A 21514-nucleotide genomic window follows, 5' to 3' on the forward strand; every position below is an offset into this window, starting at 1 on the left:
ACATAAATGATGATACCAGAGCTCAATTAGGAAAACAAAAAAAAAAAGGAACATGCCTGTCGGATAGAGAGAATTATAGAATGCAAAATGGATCATTTTGATGATATTAAATAAAAAAAGGTTTTGCTCAAAAAAATCAGTGCAACAGGGTTGAAGGTAAGCAAAATTCTAGTGAAAAATTATAACCAGTGGTTCTTAAAATTGCTTCATTTCTAAACAATAGATTTCACTGCAAATGATAAGAACAAAAATAATTTTCCAATTGCTAAGTGGCCAAAGGATATTAATAAACCATTTCAGATGAAAAAATTAAAGTTATCTAAAGTCATATACAAAAAATGTCATTATTGCTTAGAGAAATGCATATTAAAAATGTGAGATACCACCTGTCAAATTGACTAATATGACAGAAAAATAAAATCATAAATTTTAGAGGAAATATGAGAAAACTTGGATGTTAATGCATCATTAGTGAAGTTGTGAATTGATTCAACCATTTTGGAGAGTAATTTGGAAATATACCCAGAGGAGAATAAAACTTCATACCCTTTGATACAGTAATACCACTATTATATCTATATACTAAAGCGATCATACATGGGAAAATGATGAATATTTACAAAAATATTCATAGCAGCTCTTTTTTGTGGCGTGACAGAATTGGAAATTAAAGGCATATCTTTCAATTATGGAATTACTGAACAAATTGTGGCATAGGACTGTGATTGTAATTGAATATTAATATTCTATAAGAAAAGATGAGTAGGTGCATTTTACAAAAATTGAGTAAGACATGAAAATTAATACTGAGTTAAGTGAGAAGAAGCAGAAAATTTTGCATAGTAACGGGAAAATTGTGTGATGGTCAACTGTGATAGACTTGCCTCTTCTCAGCAAGACAGTCTTCAGACAGTTCTAAATGCAAAATACCATCCACATCCAAAGAAAGAACTTTGAATCTGAATGCAGATCAATATAATTTTCACTTTTTATTTTATTGTTTTGTTTTTCAAGGTTTTTCATTTTTACTGATGATCATAACATGACTAATATCCAAATATTCTTGAGAAGAATATGCATTTAAAACCTGGGTCAGATTGATTGTCTTGGGGCAGGGGTAGTGATTGGGTGGAAGGAAAAAATATTTGTAATGTAATTTTTTTCAGTAATATTTTTCCATAGGTATATGTATATTTTTAAGTTACAAATTTTCCTTCTACTCTCCCTTCCCACCTATCTTTCTCCAGTGGCAAATAGTCAGATTAACATTATATGGACTTATTTTTGATAGACAACCTTCAGATGAATAATTTTCAGTAAGAGGAATTGGTATTAAGGGAAAGAGATATATAAGAAATATTTTTTAAAGTTTTCTTCAGATTTGGAAGGGTGTTTTTGTATTGTGTTATTTTGTTTTGTGTTTCTTCCTCTGGATGAGGAGAAAATTGTTCATAGCCAGTACAATACAGTTTTCCTACCTCTCTGAAATGCTGAGAGGATCTGCTTCTATCAAGGTTGATAAAAACACAATGTTGTTGATGCGTGCATTGAACTCTGGGTTCTGCTCCCTTCACTCAGCATCAGATCCTGTAACTCATGCCAGGCTTCTCTAAATAATAATATTTCAAAGTATTCATGTACCATAATTTGTTTAATTATTCCCCAATTAATGGATATCCCCTCAGTGTCCAATTCTGTGCCACTACAAAGGAACTACAATGAATAGTTTTGGAACAAAGGGGACTTTCCAAAGTGTTTTTTTATGATTTCCTTTGGAAATAGACCTAGAATTGGAATTTCTGGGTCAACATTTTATTGATAAGTTTTGCTTTTTGTTCTTTGGGATAGTTCCATTTTGCTCCCACCGAATGGTTAGATCCATTCACAACTTCACCAGCAATGCATCAATGCCCCAATCTTTGCAAACCTCTCCAGCACTGATGATTTTTCACTTTTTCTCATATTTTCCAATCTGATGGGTGTGAGGTGATATCTCAGAGTTGTTTTAATTTGCATTTCTCTAATGAATAATGCTTTGAAATATTTTTCATGTAATTATATATAATTTTAATTTATTTATTTGAAAATTGTCTATTCATATTCTTTGATCATTTAATTGGGGAATGACATGAAATCTTAATAATTTAATGCATTTCTCTATATAATTTATGAATGAGACCTTTATCAGAACTCCCCATTTTGAAGATTGTTTCCCAGATTTTTGCTTTCTTTCTAATTTTGGCAGCATTGATTTTATTAGTGAATTTTTTTTTTACAATTTATTATAGACAAAACTATTCATTTTGAAGTTTATATTATACTTTAATTCTTGTTTGGTTATAAAATTGTTGCCCTTCCATATATCTGATAGATATAGCATTTCTTGGTTCATTAATTTGACTATAGTGCCACCCTTTATGTCTAATTGTTGAATCCTTTACGACCTTATTTTGGTACAGTGTATGAGATATGTTTAGTGATACAAAATTTAAAAGGAGATTTTTGAAATCTGTGTTTACATATGATGGGGAAATACACAAGATAAAAATTAATATCTCTATGAGAAATAGACTTAATATTGGTATTGCTGGATCAAAGGTTATGCAAAGTTTTATTTTGATAGCAAGTAGATCAATTTACCTACTAATTGAACATTAAAAAAATGCAGCTTTGAATGATAAAAGAATTCTGATTTGTGCGATAGTTGTAGAAGTTTCATGATGCAACAAGTTACTTTCTTCCAGAGAGGTGACAAAATAATTTTGAGTAAGATACATAATTTTTTTCATGGACTATGTAAGAATTTATTTTGCTTTATTATGCATATTAAATGCAAGGATTATGACTTCCATCTTTTCTTCTTTCTATCCCTCCTTCCTTTTTTCCTTTCCTTCCTTCTTTCCTTCCTTCCTTCATTTCTTCTTTCCTTCCTTCCTTCCTTTCTTCATTTCTTCCTTTATTTCTTCCTTTCTTTACCTCTGGGAGAGACATATGTAGGAAAGAAAACAAATGTTTGTTAATTAAAAAATAAAATAATCAAATGCAAAAAAGTGTTGTGGTGTAAAAATATCTTATTCTTTTTCTCACCTTACATGTCATGATGTTAAATTATAAAAATAGTATAGTATACAGGTATCTAGTATTCACAATTCCCCTCCCATCTCTTACTAGGTACTTGATTTGATAGACACAAATTTAAATCTTTAAATTTGTCATATTTTCCCTTATTTTTTCAAGTTCTGGGTTTCAGATATTTTGTTTTTGAGATATTCATCATCCATTGTGTTGCCTATTCCAGTTCTGTTTCATGTGTGAATAAGAATCTCCATCCTTCACTTAATAGTATATTTTCATAAAATAATGAGTTGACCTAAAACCTATTGTAGTTAATACAGCCTGTCTGCATCTCTTAGCACTTTTCATATAACATTCATCCCATATTTTCACTTTAACTGAATAATGACACAGTCCAAACTCCCTAATATACAACACAATATTTTCTTTCCTCATCTGACTTATATAATTGGCAAATTTTTCATTATTAGTGATGTAATTCTAAATTGCAGGTTAGGAAGGATGCCAAAAAATTAAATAATATGATAACAGAGATCAGTAATATATGTCTATTAAGTAAAATATTTGAATTTAAGGAATAACAATTTTGTATTTAATTGCAATTTGTAATTATTAAAGAATTGGCCCTTGATGCAGAAATATCTGAGGGGAAATATTGTCTCAGATATGAACTCACTAACTTGAAGGCTGGTACTGCTTGTATACTGGAAATTTTTTGTTCCTCAGTTCCCCCTTCAATAAGATTTTTTTTTTTTTTGCTGAATCTGTTGACCTTAAGTTATCTCTTTGTTTCATGATGTATAAATTCATTGATTCACTTGAATACTAAAATAAAACAAATTATTTACTTCAATAGTGATAACAAGACATTTTGTTATAATCTTCGTTAAAGGGAAACAATGAATTGAAATTTCTTCAACCAAAACTGAATTATATGGCATTTTGATGTGGGTAAAGGAAGAAGGCATTTTGTCTCTATGGAATTTTATGTTTCTTTTGGATTGAAATTGAATACCGAATGTATTATAATTTATTTCTAGATATACCATGGTCTATTCTTATAATTCAATACCAGTTAAAATGGTATTACCATTATCTTTATCTTCACCCCTTACCTTGTGGTCATACTAATCTGCTCATATGCCTTTGGAAATTAGAGTCAGCAAGAAGCATAAGACTAATCTAATGTAAATTCCATCCACTCTTGCCTCCCACCCACTTTCAGTCTCAGAGAGATAGCAACAAAACAAAACAAATATTAACTTCCATTTCATCATCAAAGTAACAAGGTCATATTTTAAATCATTTTCTTAAGCATAATATATTTTTTCCAAGCAATTATCTCCTTTGACTATATTATAAATATATTGAAAATACCACTATAGAAAGAATTATGTTTAATGTAATAAAGAAAAAGACTGGCAGGTGTTGAAATGAATCATAGATAGTTAAAAGTGAAAATAATCACTGAACATTGCTTTTACTAATATTGATTATTTGCACGGATATAAAAACTTTAGATAAATCTTGGGGATTGTTTTTACTCAAAACTACCCTATGAGACAAGGAACTCAAGAACCTCACTCAACATTTTACAGAGATGTTGATTCAACTGAGGTATTAAAGAACTATTAAATAGCAGAGACAGTGTTGCAAGAAAGAGCTCTTTCCAATATTCCAGGCTGACTCATTACTAGGTTCTGAGTTCACTGGCCTTAAAATAAAAAAAAAAGGTAGATAGCTAATTAAAAATTAACAAGTGACTTAGGTAGAAGGGACATTCCCCTAGAATACACTAGGGCAGGACTCATTTCTATTTAAAGAATTCTGCCTGCTTTGATCTCAAAGGCATTTTTATAAGAATGTTGGTTCCTATTTCATGATGTAGCTATGATTCCTGAAAGGATTAAGTGGAAAAGTCATTTTTGATGAAATTGGAATTCAGGTGTTGGAATTGGAATTATAGGGTGTGATTTCTACTATTTATATGGTTTGGATACATCATTAATTGCCCTGCACATTTTTTTTTGTTTGAAACAAAGTGCTCAGAGTGAATGATCTTGGAGTTCCATTTGACTCATCTCTAATCTTATCATCTCCAAATCAAGAGTTATTGCATCATACAATGGGAAGAAACTTAAGATTTTGGTAAATAGATCATTCCGTTTCTAATATCATTCATGACTCTTAAATGAAAAGTAATATTGAACTAGTCATTTGTCATGCATGAGTTTCAGATTTCTCATATTTAAAATGATGGAGATTTTAACTGATCTTATACATAACTCACAAGGGGTTTGTAATTATAATGTTCTAATATACATACATACATACTTATATATATATATATATATATATATATATAATTCTACTACCTGAAAACCTAATGTTAATGTCTGTCATCACAGCTTTACATTATTTGTCATCAATCATCAAAGAATGAATTATCTGAACATGACTTTCTCCCATTGCCAACAGGTACGAGAGAAATTTAAATGATTTATTCACTCTCATGAAACAGGGCAAGAAATTTGATCCTGTAATCATAAGATCTGGGTTCAAAGCCTCCTCTTAACCTATGGTAAGTTTAGCAGTTCCCTTAAGTTCCTTATATGCTATTTTCTGACCCGATAAAATTAGTGAGTTATTTTAGATGGCATCTTATGTTGCTTGAACTCTACTTCCATTGATTTCTAATTTTACTATTTGCTCTTAATTCATATGATTCTTGTCGAGAATCAAAATTCAGAAAATAGAATGGTTACACTGACCTAATTTCATATTATAAATTTAAACCTAAAGAAACATAAAGATAGTAATTTGTCACTTGTTATTTTATATATGATTCATAGTCAGATTAAATGAGATCATAATAGTGTAGCAATTTCTAAATCATAAAACCCTTCCCTGATGTAAAAAGGTGTTGCTACTATCCATATTATTAAGAGTTCACAACTAATAACCAGATATAGTATTTTGGGACCACTATAATGTTTACAAACATATATAAATATATATATATATATATATATATAATTGAAATCATATTTATTTTAGGTGTGACCGAGAAAAAAAATTCAATTAAAATAAATCTGAGCTATTTTTAATTAAGGAATGTTTTATTCATTAAATCCATCTTTGCTTGGAAGTGTAAATTAATACCACATTCATTGCTACATCTTTTTTTAAAGTATATTTCACTGGGAAGATGACCAACTTAATGCAGATGCAGTCACAGAATAGACTGAAATTTTAGAATACAAAAATGGAAAAAGATGAAGCAAAAAATAATCCAAATTTTTCTTCTCTAGATTAAATCTGTTATAATTGAATTTGATTTCCTTTGAAAATTATAGGAACACATACATATATGTATGTGCTCTTATTTAAAGAGAATCTTTGAAATTTATTTTTGTGATAATTATGATTATTATAACTTTTTTGAGATGTCTGGATTTATTATACCACAAATACTTTCAGAAATAACTTCACTGTCAGGTAAACTTTAATCAAATCTTCTATTGTAAAAAAAAGCAAAAACTTAATTGAAATGGACTGACAATATAATTTTAGACACAATACATCCTCCATCAGTCTACTGAGGAAATGAAAATATATAGAATGCGGTTTTTTTTGTAGTCTTAAGACAATGACTGGTTACCCTTAATTGAATTTTCTTCTGTCTCTTAAATTAACATTACAATACTTAAGTTTACTTGTGATCCTTATATTTCTTCTTTTTTAAAGCATGGCACTTACATTCATACTTCAGCAATTGTTAATTTTTTAATTTTAAAGTTTAATTTTTAAATATTCATATAAATGTTACTGTTCATTTTGGACCTTTATTTTGGCTGTTCTCCTGCCAGCATTTGTCCTATTTGGGAAAATAGATGATCCAAAATGTAAATCAAATGGAACAGCATAAAATAGGAAAGTAGGAGAATGTTTATTATCTGGATAACTCATATAAGATTCTGTTTGTCAAATAACAGTTAAGAAATGTTAATGATCTTATAAGGATTATGTTATTATTATGTAAAATGCCTTGTATAGATTCAGATATAAAGTAAATGAAAGAGGCTGCATGTGAACCACTATTTTATTCCCTCCATTTTTGTGATTGGTGATGTTTTTGTTTATTTTTATTTATGTATTTATTTGTTTATTTTAGCTGTGCTGAGCAAAATTAAAAGTCAAAGATGGGATAAGACAATTCAGGTGAGGAATATGCTGAAATTCATTGATAGAATGATGGAGTTGTCACATTTACTGAATTCCTATTTCCCTTCTGTTTTCACTGCCAAAGAAAGTTACATGTGCATTATAAAAGACAATATATATATATATATATGTGTTGCTATCTAATCTAATTAAAAAACAGATCTTTTTTGATTCAACTCTATTGGACTAGATGGATTATGTCCCCGTGAATTGGGAAACTTCTATCTTATTTCATTGCTTATTGGTTATTGTATTCATTGAGAAAATGAGAATTATATACCATGTTTAGTGAAGGTGAATATTGTACTAAACTTTCATAAGGAAAAATAATTAATTCTTTGAAGTATGTATTCATAAATTTAACTTAAATTTCTGATAATACTCTGTAAAAATATAAAATGGTGAGTGGAACAACTGGATGACACAATGGTTAGACAAATGATGTAGATATAAATAGGATTAATTATATTTTTATTTGATTTTAAATATTTGATGTCTTTATAATCCTTGAATGTTTGTGAGTCTTTGTATATGTGAAGAAAATATTTTAAGGTGTAAAATAGTTATTATTAGATGAATTTGGAGCAGGTTTTATCCCTGTTTAGAATAAGAAATCCAGTGAAATATATGTGATATTTGTGTTGTGTTGCTATTCAATAAATTTTCAGCTAGGTTCAGCTCTTTGTGACACTATTTGGCATTTTCTTGGCAAAGAAACTAGAGTAGATTGACATTTCCTTCTCATTTTTCAATTGCAGCAACTAAACAAAATAGTGTCATGTGAAGTACCCAGGGTCACAGAACTTAGTCTGAAGCATTATTTGTATTCACAATAATTAATCTTTATGACTCAAGTTCTGGCATTCTATCTAGGGTGCCATTTAATTATAGCTCAAATTTAACAATTTATGGAGAACTCTCTCTATTCTTAAACTTCATATCACTGTATATTTTGTAGTATATAAAATCATTGAGGGTAAATTATCCCTAGCTAAACAGTTAGGTTGTGAAATGAATAGAGTTTGGAGCCAGGAAGACCTTAGTGTAAATATGTCTCAGACTCTTAAGAAATGTATACTAGTCACTTATGTTCATCTGTCCTAATTTCTTTAACTGTACAATAAAGATAATATTAGCACTTAGCTCACAGGGATATTGTAGCACACAAAGAAGTCAGTATTTATGGAATGTTATCAGCCTTTCTATTTAAATAAATAAATGCCTCTCAGTTTCTTTTCTAGAAGTCAAAGGATTTTTATTTAGTGTTACAACATAAACTATTAAAATGAAACTATTCAAATGATAATGAAAATCATAAATTAGTAAGTTGGATATATTGTACTACAGCAGGTATGCTTAGTTCTTCAGATATAATTCCCTGATATCACCCTACTCATGATTAACAAACATCTATCAAGCAACTGCCATATAAGATAATCCTAAGTAGTCAAAATCAGGGAAGATAGGATTCGTGTCCAAAAAGAGTTTATGATGTAGTCAGAGTCTCAGTTCTAATAAATGCAGCACACACACACACACACACACACAATACTCACAAAGACAAGCATACATATATATGCTAACCAACAGAAATAACTGATTACATTCTAAATGGAGAGAGTTTAAATAATTCGCTAGGAATTTAGTTAATACAGAGACTAATTTAATCTGGAGTGGTTGAGAAAAGAGGAACATAGAAAGTAAATATGAAATGAGATATGTGGAACTTTTAGAAACTTATAACAGTAGGGAAATTTGCCCAGGAACCACATTACAATGTAACCAAAAGTCAAAAAAGCCCAAAGTTCATATGGGTATGAATCAACAAATTCATATTTTTTTCTACAATGCAGTTTTCCCCATTAGGATTTTTATATGATGTAGTATTGTATTGATGGTTGCAAAATAAATTAAATTTAATTTTGGGGGGAGTTTTGTGAAAGATATCAATGAAATGTGAGATAAAGAAGATAACACAAGAAAAGGTTAGCAATCCATAAAATATGTTTATCATTGTAGAATAGCAACCAAAATTTTATAATATGGCACTATAAATAATGCAAAAATAAAAAAGAAGAAAAATTAGATTTCTTCTATGTTATATAGAGCTAAAATTTTTACATAGATCTACTACCACGAAATGACAGAGTTAAACATGATTATGGGGCAAAATTTCAGAGATGATTAGGAGCTTAAAATATAAACCAGCAGAAAAAAATTAACTTGTGTATAATATAAAGGATCCTTTTCTTTTTCCAGCTAGTCCTTACAATGAAAAAGTGAAATATTGGGACAGTATTCGGCATTTTCAGAAAAAGTATACATGGAAACAATAATGGAAGCAAATCTCAGCCATGTGAAGGAATTTATTCTTTTGGGATTCTCTGACTTACCCAAGCTCCAGGATATTTTATTTGTTATTCTCTTAATCATTTACATAAATATCCTAATTGGAAATGGCATCATTATTATAATTACAAAATTTGATGCAGCTCTCCATACCCCCATGTATTTTTTTCTTGGCAATTTTGCATTCTTGGAAATCTGCTACACATCAGTCACTCTTCCCAGAATGCTGTCAGACCTTTGGACTCAGAATAAAAATATTTCTTTGCTGACCTGTGCTTCTCAACTTTGCTTCTTTCTCATTTTGGCAGTCACTGAGAGTCTTCTCCTGACTGTGATGGCATATGACCGTTATGTGGCCATTTGTAAACCACTCTATTATGCTCTTATTATGAATAACAAGGTATGTGTCCAGCTGGTGCTTGCCTCCTGGATCACTGGGATGCCCATCATGATAGGGCAAACGTATCAAGTTTTCTCATTACCCTTCTGTAATTCTAATATAATTAATCATATTTTCTGTGACATGCCCCCATTAATGAAGTTGGCCTGTGGGGACACATCTTGGAATGAAGTCATGGCCTATGCAGATTCTGTTATATTTGGTTTCGTTCCCCTTCTGTTGATACTTTTCTCCTATAATAGAATCTTCATGACCATCCGAAAACTTCCATCAGGAATGGGGAGATCCAAAGCCTTTTCAACCTGCTCCTCCCACTTAATGGTTGTGGGATTATTTTATGGATCTGGTATCATTGCATATTTACAACCCAAGACCATTGACTTACCTGGAACAGAAAAAATGCTTTCTCTTTTCTATACTACTATAACTCCAATGATTAACCCCCTGATTTACAGTCTCAGGAACAAGGATGTAATTAAGGCAATAAAAAAAATTATTATGTAAATGAATATGACGATGAAAGAAGGAGATAAAATTACGTATCAATATTTTCTATCTACTAGTTGAACAATTTCTTCAGAAGGTTGTTTCCTGTTTTATTCCTATACAGTTTTGAGATAATCATCATTTTCACCTTCTCACCTCCCATAGATAACTGTAAATATTTCAGCTAAGAATAACACAGTTTGCATGTGTCATTTGAGAGCAAAATTATTCTCTGATTCAAACTCTAATATTAAGAAATTGTCTTTCCTGTGAAAGTGAAATAGCAAATTGAAATACTTAAGTAAATAGAGTAAATGATTATGGAATATCTGAAAAGTAAACAGAAAATTGAGGCTATTTCTCTATTTTGTAAAGAGGAATTCTCAAATTTTGCTCTTTGTTATTAAATGAATTTATAAGTTATCATTGATTTTAAATGATAAGCAATATTAGATTGTAATGTCATATATTTTATTCCCTTTTTAATAAAAAATTCTAATCATAACAGGTGACACGGTGACACCAGAGCTACAATTTGTCAATTGATGAATTTTATGAGCTTACTGTTAGTAATTTTTTGAGTTTAATTATTTGTAAAATGTATGTATCTGGTTCCCATGATTGCTTTTTCCATATTTTGGATTATTTCTAATAAATCTAACCTGATGTTCCAAATTTCCTATATCATCCTTCTTACAAATGGCACTATCAATCCAATACATTCATACACCACATTTTTTAGTCATGGACATTTACATTCTTTTCTATTTCTTCCTTTCTCCCCTTCTCTATAACACATTTAGGATCTCTCTAATATCTTCCCAAATATATTTATTCTCATCAGAGAAAGTATTATAAAAATAAGCAATTAAACTATTATGTTATTACTTGTTATCCTCACAACCACCTAACATATCCTACTAAAATTTGTTCATAAAAAGGAAGACAGATATTATCATTCCCATTTTGCAGAAGAGGAAATTGAACCCCAGGGGAGTTCAATGATTTTGCTGCTAAATAGACACGTAATGGAAAAACAAGACGATATCAGTGATAGCCTAAGTATAACCTTACAGCACATTTCATTCTTTCAAAATGACTCATTTGTCTATGATCAATATTCTGTACCTGGAATCAGAAGATAATACTTCTCATTAAAATAAGTGAATGTAGCCTGGGAGAAGAGCTGTCCCTATAGACATACTCAGGACATGTTTCCTTTTTATTTAAACATCTCTCATTACTGAAAACTCAAAGATCATTTTGATGGAGAGTTGAGTCTCTTACATCTAGTTATGTATTTGCATTAGAAAAGTTTTCTCTATAATTAAATGATAGCAGTGATAGTATGAGTAATTTTTCTGAAATAAAAACAAATTGAGATTAAAAATTAAAGTCCAACATTCCATAAATGGGTTATATGAGACAAGACATTCAATGCCTGTGTACATCAGTTTCATTGTATGGAAAATGAAGATAATTTTTATTTGCCGGAAATTTTTTCCTCACATTTCTGCTGTGCTCATAAAATGAGATAATATATAACATGAGTTTTACTTACAATTTCTCTATGAAAAAGTCCATTATAATATACATTTTTGAATTTAATTTGCTCATCAAGACAGTAAAGAAATATATGAGTTTATCGCATCAGATCAAGGTAAGTATCAGGTATTTTACTGTAGCAGGTTCTTATTTTTAGTTTAGTTTTTTTTTTTGGTTTTTTTTTGCAAGGCAATGGGGTTAAGTGGCTCGCCCAAGGCCACACAGCTAGTTAATTATTAAGTGTCTGAGGCTGGATTTGAACCCAGGTATTCCTGACTCCAGGGCCGGTGCTCTATCCATTGCGCCACCTAGCTGTCCTTGTAGCAGTTTGAATTTCTTTGACTACAGGGGATATTTTTTCATGTCTTAAGGAACAGTAGTGAAGTGAAAATTCCTGTTAGTTCTAAATCTCATTTTTCCATTCAAGTATTACTATCCTAAGAATCTTCAGATTCTAAAAAGGACCATCCTGAGTTAGAGATCAATTGAGTTAAATCTGAAACATGTCTATCTTAAACCAGATCATATCTTTTTAAAGAAATTTGTAAAGCACATTAACACCTTCAAATTTTAGGAGCATTTTAAAATTTATATTGAAGGTCATGGCTAATACTTATGCATATATATATATATATATATATATATATATATATATATATATATATATAATGACAAAGGCATATAAGGATCACACATTATTAAAACCTTAGACCTTTAACTGACCTAAAATAAGGTACACAGAAAAGATGATATGGTCCCATGAGAATGATATAACTACTGTTAAATCTCATAATGAACTAAGGCAGCATAAAAACTGAGGTTAATACTTACAGTTATGGCAATGAGGAGGAGGACAAGGAAGACCAAGAGAAATAGGAGAGCTATTTTATTGCTTAGATATATACATTTATGGTTTTCAAAGTTTCATCATCACAGCAAGCTCAGGAATAAATTCTTTCTGTGATTGACATTTTACATATAAGAAAACAAAAATAGAAAAGAAGTTGTTACTTTCTCTTCAGGATTACTCAGTTAACTTTCTGTCGAAGTAGGATTTGAAATCACATCTTTGTTGCTTTGAAGCTAAAATGGGACAACCAAAATAATAGAGAAGGCTTATGGCAGCCTATGGTAGATGGGATGTTGAGAATTTACTATTAAATAGAAGACAAAAATGTGTATTTTGGGGGTTTATTTATGCTGGTATTTGTCTGTCAAGGAAACTATACTTGAAGAATGTTTACGTATAGGTCTTAATGAAGGTATTAATGTATTAATGCCCAAATTAAAGAATAAGAAAAGAACATTTAAGTATCTTTGTTGAGTTTAAATCCTCTGACTCACTAAACTCTTAAATCCACTTACTTTAATTTGTCTAATTTATTAGGATAGGAAAACTATGAGATTTGATTTTTTATACATTGCAAAACAGTTTTGTAAGATCACAGAGAAAGTGCAAATTAAACCAAATCAAGTCAAGAAACATACATTAAACATTTCCTATGTGTTAGACACTGAGGCAATTAAAGAAATAAGCAGTCTCAAAGAACCCAAGGCTAATGGGGAAGCAGCATGCAATCAACTATGCAGAATCATGATATATTTGGAAAAAAATTGTTATCATCTCAGCAAATACAATTTCTTTGGGGGTAATCAGGCAAAATTTATTACTGGATGAACTCCTGCTTTAATTGAGACTTGAAAGAAACTAGAGAAATAAGGAAACAAACAAAAGACAAGCATCCCAGTTCAGAGGAAAGTTCCTTAATATTCATAGTTTTGAAAGGAAATGCTCTCAAGTAACATCAAGCAGGTCAGTGGTTTACAGAATATGTGGAGTTGTGTAAGATGCAAGATGTAAGAAAATAGCAAAATACAGAGGGTCTAGATTATGAAACTATAAACACCAAGATTATGATTTTACATTTGGGTCTGGATTTAATGGGGAAAATTTTGAGTTTACTGATTAGGAAGTGAAATAGTAAGACCCATATTTTATGAAGATATTTTTTGAGAGTCCTCTAGGGCTCTGTTCTTTTGTTTCTCCATACCATATATGTTAGAGTTAATAATAGATCACATGTTTTAAATTATCACCTCTATGCTGATGCTATCAGATTTACTTATTCAGATTATACCTCTTTCCTAAAGGTAAGACTTATATTTTCTTCCACATGGTAGACAGCTCAAAAAACTGATCTCAGTATTTCCCTGGCTCCAAAAATAGAAAAGTAAAACTGAACCTTTCAAAATATCTCTTTTATAATAAGAACTCTACCTTCATCCCAGAAAACTCAATTTTCCCTTAGATGTCATCAACATCATCATCATCACTGTCATGATTGTGATCATAACCATGATATTCCTCTGCTGCTTTTGCTTCTTCTGCCTCTGTCTCTCTGCTTCTGTCTCTCGCTTCTGTCTATTATAGTCAATCCTCCAACCTGTTGTGAAGTCCTGCCATACATTCCTGCTGTACATACCTGCTATACATCACCTTCTCTCCTTTGAAACTGACATTTTGACCTATTGAAATAATCTACTGCTTGTTCCCCCTCTGATCTCTCCTCACTCCATTCTATTCTTCACTAAGCTATCAAATCTTTCTTGCTAACATACATATCTGACCAGGTAATTACTAAATATCCATTCAATATACTCCAGTGTTTCTCTATCAGCTGGTATAAAATATATAACCCTCAGATTCAAAATAATTTTTTCATTCAAAGGACTTTGTCCCTCTTTCTTTTCTAATATTTTTACATTTCATTCTTCTTTATGCACTTGTATTGTTTCTTTGTGCTTTTAAATCTAGACACTAGACTCCTTTCAGTTTTTCAAAGAAGACAACCTCTCTAGGATCAAGAATTTGTCCCTTATTCTTGGAATTTTAAATGCTCTCTCTTCCTGATTGCATTTGTTTCCTTGAAGTCACAGCTAAATTTCAATCTTACAGAGTAAGTCTTTACTTAATTTTAAATCATGCTATTTATTTCTCTCTGTCGATCAATTCCAATTTATTCTGCATATATTTTGTTTGTATATAAAATTTTACTTGTTGGTTCCCCCATTAAAATCTTAGCTATTTGAAACCTGGCACTGTCATTTTGCATTTCTTTAAAACTCGAGAAATTAAGTACCATGTCTGCTGCATACTAAGAATTTAATAAATTTAATAAGTGACTTCTTGGAGTTGTAACAAAATGAATGCTATTGAAATAGAAAAGGCAATTTACCAGAATGATGCAAATTTAAGAAAAGCAAAGTACTCATATGTCATAGAGTTAAAGTGGATAAGATATTGCAAGAACATTTTTAAGAGAGAAGAAGAGTATTGATATTAAGGGAAGGAGGTAATATATGTTGTGAGTATGGTTAATTGGAAGATGTTGACACCCCCAAACATACTGTTTGACTTAGGAAGAGGGGAGAGGTTTTTTTAATGAGTTCAGTTATATATAAGAAGATATTTAAAAACATTTTTTCTATTAAAGGCAATGAGGCTGTGACTTGCCCAAGGTCATACAGCTAGGTAATTATCAAGTGTCTGGGGTCCAATTTGAAGTCAGGTCCTCCAGGACTGGTGCTCTATCCACTGTATCATGTAGTTGAACCTTATATAAGATGATTTTAAGAAATTATCAGACGTGTAGCCTGATATAAGTTATAATGTAAAAACTTGAAATTGAAAATGTGATAGAAAGTTGGGAAAAATGTAAGGATTTGTTAAATAGATCAAGTTTCCAAAAGAATTGAAGAGAAGCAAATCATTGCCAAATTTATAAAGAAGAAAAGGTAATTGGTCGAACAAATCACAGGTCATTGAAATTGAATGAATCCTACTATTCTAGAAAATGTTAAATTCACCATTGATGAAAATCTTGTTAAGGAATTTTTACTTAGTCAGAAAGAAAATGGCATAAAGCCAATGGCAGGGTAATATATGGTAAAGAGACACTAATGACAGAATCAGTATTCAAAAGAATTTCACAAATGAGAGCATTTGTTCAAATAAAATAATATGAAATTTCCTAGAGAAAGGTGTCATGTATTAAATTTAGTTTATGAAAACAAAATATAACAAAAATGTCCCAACTGCAAGGGGAAAGGAAGGTCAGATGATCACATAATACTATGCCCTGAAACAGGCATAACATAAAGTCTTAAAGTAATGAGAATAATGACCCTGAAGAGAACTTATAGAACACAAGTCTATGTTTGCATTTCAATATCCCATATAAAAATGCTAATGTTGTTTCTGTGCTCAAATTTACCTGCTGACTTCCATCTTTTATTCTAAATCTTAGCTAAAATCTCAGCTTCCAAAGGATATCTTTCTCAACCCCATTGGATTCCACTGCCTTCCCTCTGATAATTATCTTCTAGTTGTCTTTCATATAGCTTGCTTTTATAAATTTGCTTTTATGTCATCTTTCCAACCACATGGTTAAAATTTTTAGGATTGTTTTTGCCTCTTTTCTCTTCTTAGTTTTTAATTCAAAACCTGAGCCATAGTTGGTTCATAATGAAATTTTGATTGGTATCAAAGATTAAGCATTTATGCATTTAACTGTTAAAAGTAAGAGATATTACAATATTAAGAATATATTCTGATACATTTGGTCTGAACTTACTTTATTAAATGATGTTAAGAAATCCTGAGAAGAGGAAAATGAAGAGAAACTGAGTCTTAGTCGTGAGGGCATACTCCCAAAAGAAGAACAAAGAAACTGAAAGACAAGTTAGAAAAAAATGACTATAAGACATTTTGGTGATGGGTGGATAATATATAATAAACTAGAGAGAGAGAGAGAGAGAGAGAGAGAGAGAGAGAGAGGGAAGGATTTTAAAAATATTTTGTTTTCAAGTAAAATGATCTATATACAGTTTCAGAGACAACAGAAAACTATTAATAATTCTAAAGGTATAAATGTTCCCTATTCAAAGGATGGAAATATGAATTTGGGCTTACATTATTTTTCTTGCATAGAAATTAGAAAATTAAAAACAATAAAATAAAAATTCAAGGAAATGATTGAACTTGATATGTGAATAAAATGTTTCCTGAAAGTTATGCATTTCTCAAAATGTGGCACCTGTAGTTGACTTTTCATCCTAAGTGAACATAATTGGTAACACAAGATAATAACATAAGAAAGCTTTGGTAATTCAGTCAATGGATATATTCTTGGAGATGAAACCTTAGGAAAAGAAATAGAATGGATTGAGTGATTGCTTGAGGAGGGCTATAATTTTGTGAAGCAGAGAACATGGTCAAATTCTCAGGGAATTAAAAATTGGTTTCAACAAATATTGAAAAGAAGAACCACAAATGACTTTTAAGATGAGAAAAAGTTAGAAGATACATTTTTATTGTTTTTCTTCAAAAACCCTCATTACCTAAAATAAAAGAGTGGTTCCTATTTTATATATTACCTTTTTTGAAAATTAATATTCAAGATAAAAGTCTTACTTCTATTGGAGTTTTTGAAATTTAGTCAAATTTCTGTGGCCTAGTATTCAGTTAAAATATTTAGAATTATAAAATCGTTGAATTTTGAGTGGAAAGTGACACTGAAACATAGAATAAACAGTATTTACTTTTGGAATAGATCTTAGACTATAATGTTATTTTCAGCTCTCTCCTAATTTTTTATTTTTTGGACAAAGATACTAGAGTGCTTTGCCATTTCCTTTTCCAATGTATTAAAGTAAAAAGATGCTAAATGACTTGCCCAAGGTCAAACTGCTAGTGAGTGATGTCAAATTTGAAGTTAGAGCTTACTGACTCCAAACCCAATATTAATTGCAAATGTCACCCAGCTACCTATATTATCAAAATAATATCAAAAATGACTGAAACTTAGTGTTGAAGAAAAATGAAGTCTTCAAAATTTAATAGATAGGATATATTGACCTTGCTGAAAGTGACCCTACAGGAAAGAAAATCAGGTGGAAATGGAAAATCACAAATTATTAAACTGATAATATTTTACAGTGGGGGAATATTACATCCCAGAAGCAGGAAGTTGTGCAGTCTGTTCTGAAATGGCAGGAAGAAATGTCACAGATGTAAATGAATATATTCTTCTGGGATTTTCTGATATTCCCAAATTTCAAGGCCTTCTTTTTGGAATTTTCTTAGTTATCTACTTGAGCATCATTATAGGAAATTCACTTATCATTGTAATTACAAAAGTTGATCCAATTCTCCAAACTCCCATGTATTATTTCCTTCGAAACATTTCCTTCTTAGAAATATGTTACACATCAGTTACTCTACCCAGAATTCAAATGCACCTTTGGACCCAGAAAAGAAATCTTTCCTTGCTGACCTGTGCTGCACAAGTTTGCTTAATTCTAGGTCTGGGTGGCAGCGAATGCTTTCTCCTTGAAGCAATGGCATATGATCGCTATGTGGCCATTTGTAAACCTCTCTACTATTTGTTTATCATCAATCAAAAAATTTGTCTTCAGCTGATTATAGGATCCTAGATCATTGGGATACCAGTTGTGTTAGGACAAACATACCAGGTTTTTTCTCTACCCTTCTGTGGTCCCCCCAAAATCAATCACATTTTCTGTGACATCTATCCAATACTGCAGGTGGCCTGTGGAGATACTTCTATGAGTGAGATCTTTATCTATGCAGATGTTGTGCTATTTGGCATTGTTCCCTTTCTGTTAATATGTGGGTCCTATGTCAAAATCATTTTTACTATCTTGAAGCTGCCATCAGGAATAGGGAAATCTAAAGCTTTCTCTACTTGTTCTTCTCATCTCATGGTAGTGGGCCTTTTCTTTGGTTCTGGCATCATTGTGTATTTGAAACCCAAATCCAGTCACTCAGCAGGAACAGACAAACTTCTCTCTCTTCTATACCACTTTGACTCCATTATGTAACCCAATGATTTATAGCCTAAAGAATAAGGATTTCATTATAACAATAAGAAAATTATTATCTAAATATGATAAAATGGAAATAAATAAATGAATGTAAAGATCCTGGATTCATATGCATTTTTCCATAGAGCCTATGAAAATAAACTTCTAATTCAATCAAGAACAAAATCTTTGAAACTTTATAAATCTCATCTAATCATATAAAATCTTTGGACTTTTTCTTTTTCCCCCAGTATGATATCAGTATCATCTTTGTGATGTCCAGAGGCAAATGACACAGCATTTGATATTCTAGTGTTAAAGATTTATCTTGTCTCTCAGAGTGAAAAGAAAAAAGAAGAGAGATATTTGAAGTACTCATATTTAAATGTTTTAATCACTACAATTTCCATATCATTGAAGTCACTGGGTACTTCCAAAAGTCAAGTGTCAATCCTAAATTTAAAGTTTCAACTATTATATTTTATTTTTTGAAGGTGTAACAGTGAATTTTGATGTGATGTAATTTATCAATGTACAAATGTATTCTGCTCCTCTTTAAATACCCTCATTCTTCTCAATGACGTAAACAGAGAAGAAAAAGTAAGGAAAAATCAAATATTAAGCATTTATTGTGCCTAGGCTTGGGATCAAAATGCATACAAGCAATAAAGAAAACAAAGTCAAAGAAACTTTCTCCCTTCAAGAAGCTTAAAATTTAATGGGGAAAGAAATATACAGGAAAAAAAAAAGCTGATGTGAGAGTTTCCAAAGGGTAGAAGGACATGATACCATTGCGAAAGTAGTTCAAAAATAGGATAACTGGCAGAAAAATCAGAGAAGTATTTTACTGAATTTGCCAGAAGGGCTGGAGGGTGAGTTCCAGTGAGGGATAGCTGTAGATCCCTGGGCTCCTCTGGTCTGGAGGAACACAAGAGTCCATACCTTCATTTCATCTGAAAACTTTTCCCAGAACAAAAACAATCACAGTGCACCTCTGTCCCAGGCTCAGGTGTGAGTAGCAGAGCTCCCTCAGCTGCAACTAGGGAGAGCCATTATCTTGCCCTAGGGCAAAGCCCACTATTGTTCAAAGATAAAAGTATTCAGTAGCTTTAGCCACTCCCTCCAGTTCAAGGGAGAGGGCCTCAAATCAAGGTCACAGACACACCAGAAAAAGCAACCAGTGCCTCCTACTGACAGTTCCAAGTGGAGTTACCAAAACCTGTGAGTAAAGCCTTCTAGGGATCCCAACACCAAACCTTTGTGAAGCAACCCCTCCCCAACACAAGGTCTTAGGAAAATGAAGAAAGACCAGCAGAAGAGGGTCTACAGAAAAATTCCTAGGTGGAAAAGACCCTAACCCAGAGAGACCTAGAACCTCTGAGGAGAATATGATCTGGTATCCAGCACAGAAAGACTACCTTGAAGAAATTAGGAAGGAGGTTAAAAGTCAATTGGAAAATTTGGGAAAGAAAATAAACATCTTGCAAAAAGGAAACAAATCCTTGGAAAATACAATTGGACAAATAAAATAAAAGAATAATTCTCTCAGATCTTCAATTGGGCAAATGCAAAAAGAAAATAATTCTTTCAAACCCTCAATGGGTCAAATGGAAAAGTTACAAAAATAGAACTAACCAATTGGAAGAGGAATTGCAAAAGGTAAATGAAGAAAATTCTTCTCTAAAAAAAAAGAGAATGGAGGTTGTGGAAACTAATGACTTCATGAGACAGCAAGAGACTTTTAAACAAAACCAAAAAAATAGAAAAAAATAGATGAAAATGTAAAATACCTAATCAGCAAAACCACTGACCTCAAGAATAGGTTGAGAAGGGATAACATGTGAGTTATTGGTCTTCCTGAGAACAATGAAGGGGGGGGGGGGGAAGCTTGGACTTAATATTACAGGATTTAGTGATGGAAACCTGCTCTGATATCATAGAACCAGAGGGCAAAATAGTTATTGAAAGAATGCATCAATCCTCTCCAGAAAGAGATCCTAAAATGAAAACACCAAGGAATGTTAAGGCCAAATTAAAGAACTATCAGATAAAATAGAGAATCCTGAAGCAGCCAGAAAGAAACAATTTAGATACCAAGGAGCCACAGTAAGGATTATGCAGGACCTGGCTCCATCAACATTAAGTGATCAAAGGGCCTGGAATGAGATATTTTGAAGAATAAGGGTGCTTGGAATGCAGCCAAGAATCTACTTCCCAGCAAAGCTGAGTCTTCCCTTCCAGGGGAAAAAATGGACATTTAATGAAATGAGAGACTCCCAATATTTCCTGATGAAAATATCAGAGAGAAATAGAAAATCTAGACATCAAACAGGAGCCTCAAGAGACACATGAAAAGGTAAAAAAAAAAAACAGGTTAAAGAAAAAAACTACTATCCAATAAGATGAAACTGGTTATATCCCCACATGGGAAAAAAAAAATTCTCATAACTCTTGAGAATTGAAACTCTATTAGATAAAATATACATAACCAGTAGTGATGGACACTTATGATTTTTCTGTGACTCAGATACAATGATTTAAAATTAATAC

The 21514-nt window shown here is 31.3% G+C and overlaps 1 protein-coding gene and 1 pseudogene across 1 annotated transcript; both read left to right on the top strand.

The window, feature by feature from the left end:
* The first annotated feature begins 9622 nt into the window (after positions 1-9622).
* Positions 9623-10552, top strand: LOC141519597 (olfactory receptor 10AG1-like). Its single transcript, XM_074231794.1, has one exon. The coding sequence runs from the start codon at positions 9623-9625 to the stop codon at positions 10550-10552; it is 930 nt and encodes a 309-aa protein (XP_074087895.1).
* Positions 10553-18127: 7575 nt separating this feature from the next.
* LOC141519598 (olfactory receptor 10AG1-like) lies at positions 18128-19073 on the top strand (annotated as a pseudogene).
* The last annotated feature ends 2441 nt before the right edge of the window (positions 19074-21514 follow it).

Source organism: Macrotis lagotis, chromosome 3, assembly GCF_037893015.1.
Source record: "Macrotis lagotis isolate mMagLag1 chromosome 3, bilby.v1.9.chrom.fasta, whole genome shotgun sequence".
NCBI classification, from domain to species: domain Eukaryota; kingdom Metazoa; phylum Chordata; class Mammalia; order Peramelemorphia; family Peramelidae; genus Macrotis; species Macrotis lagotis.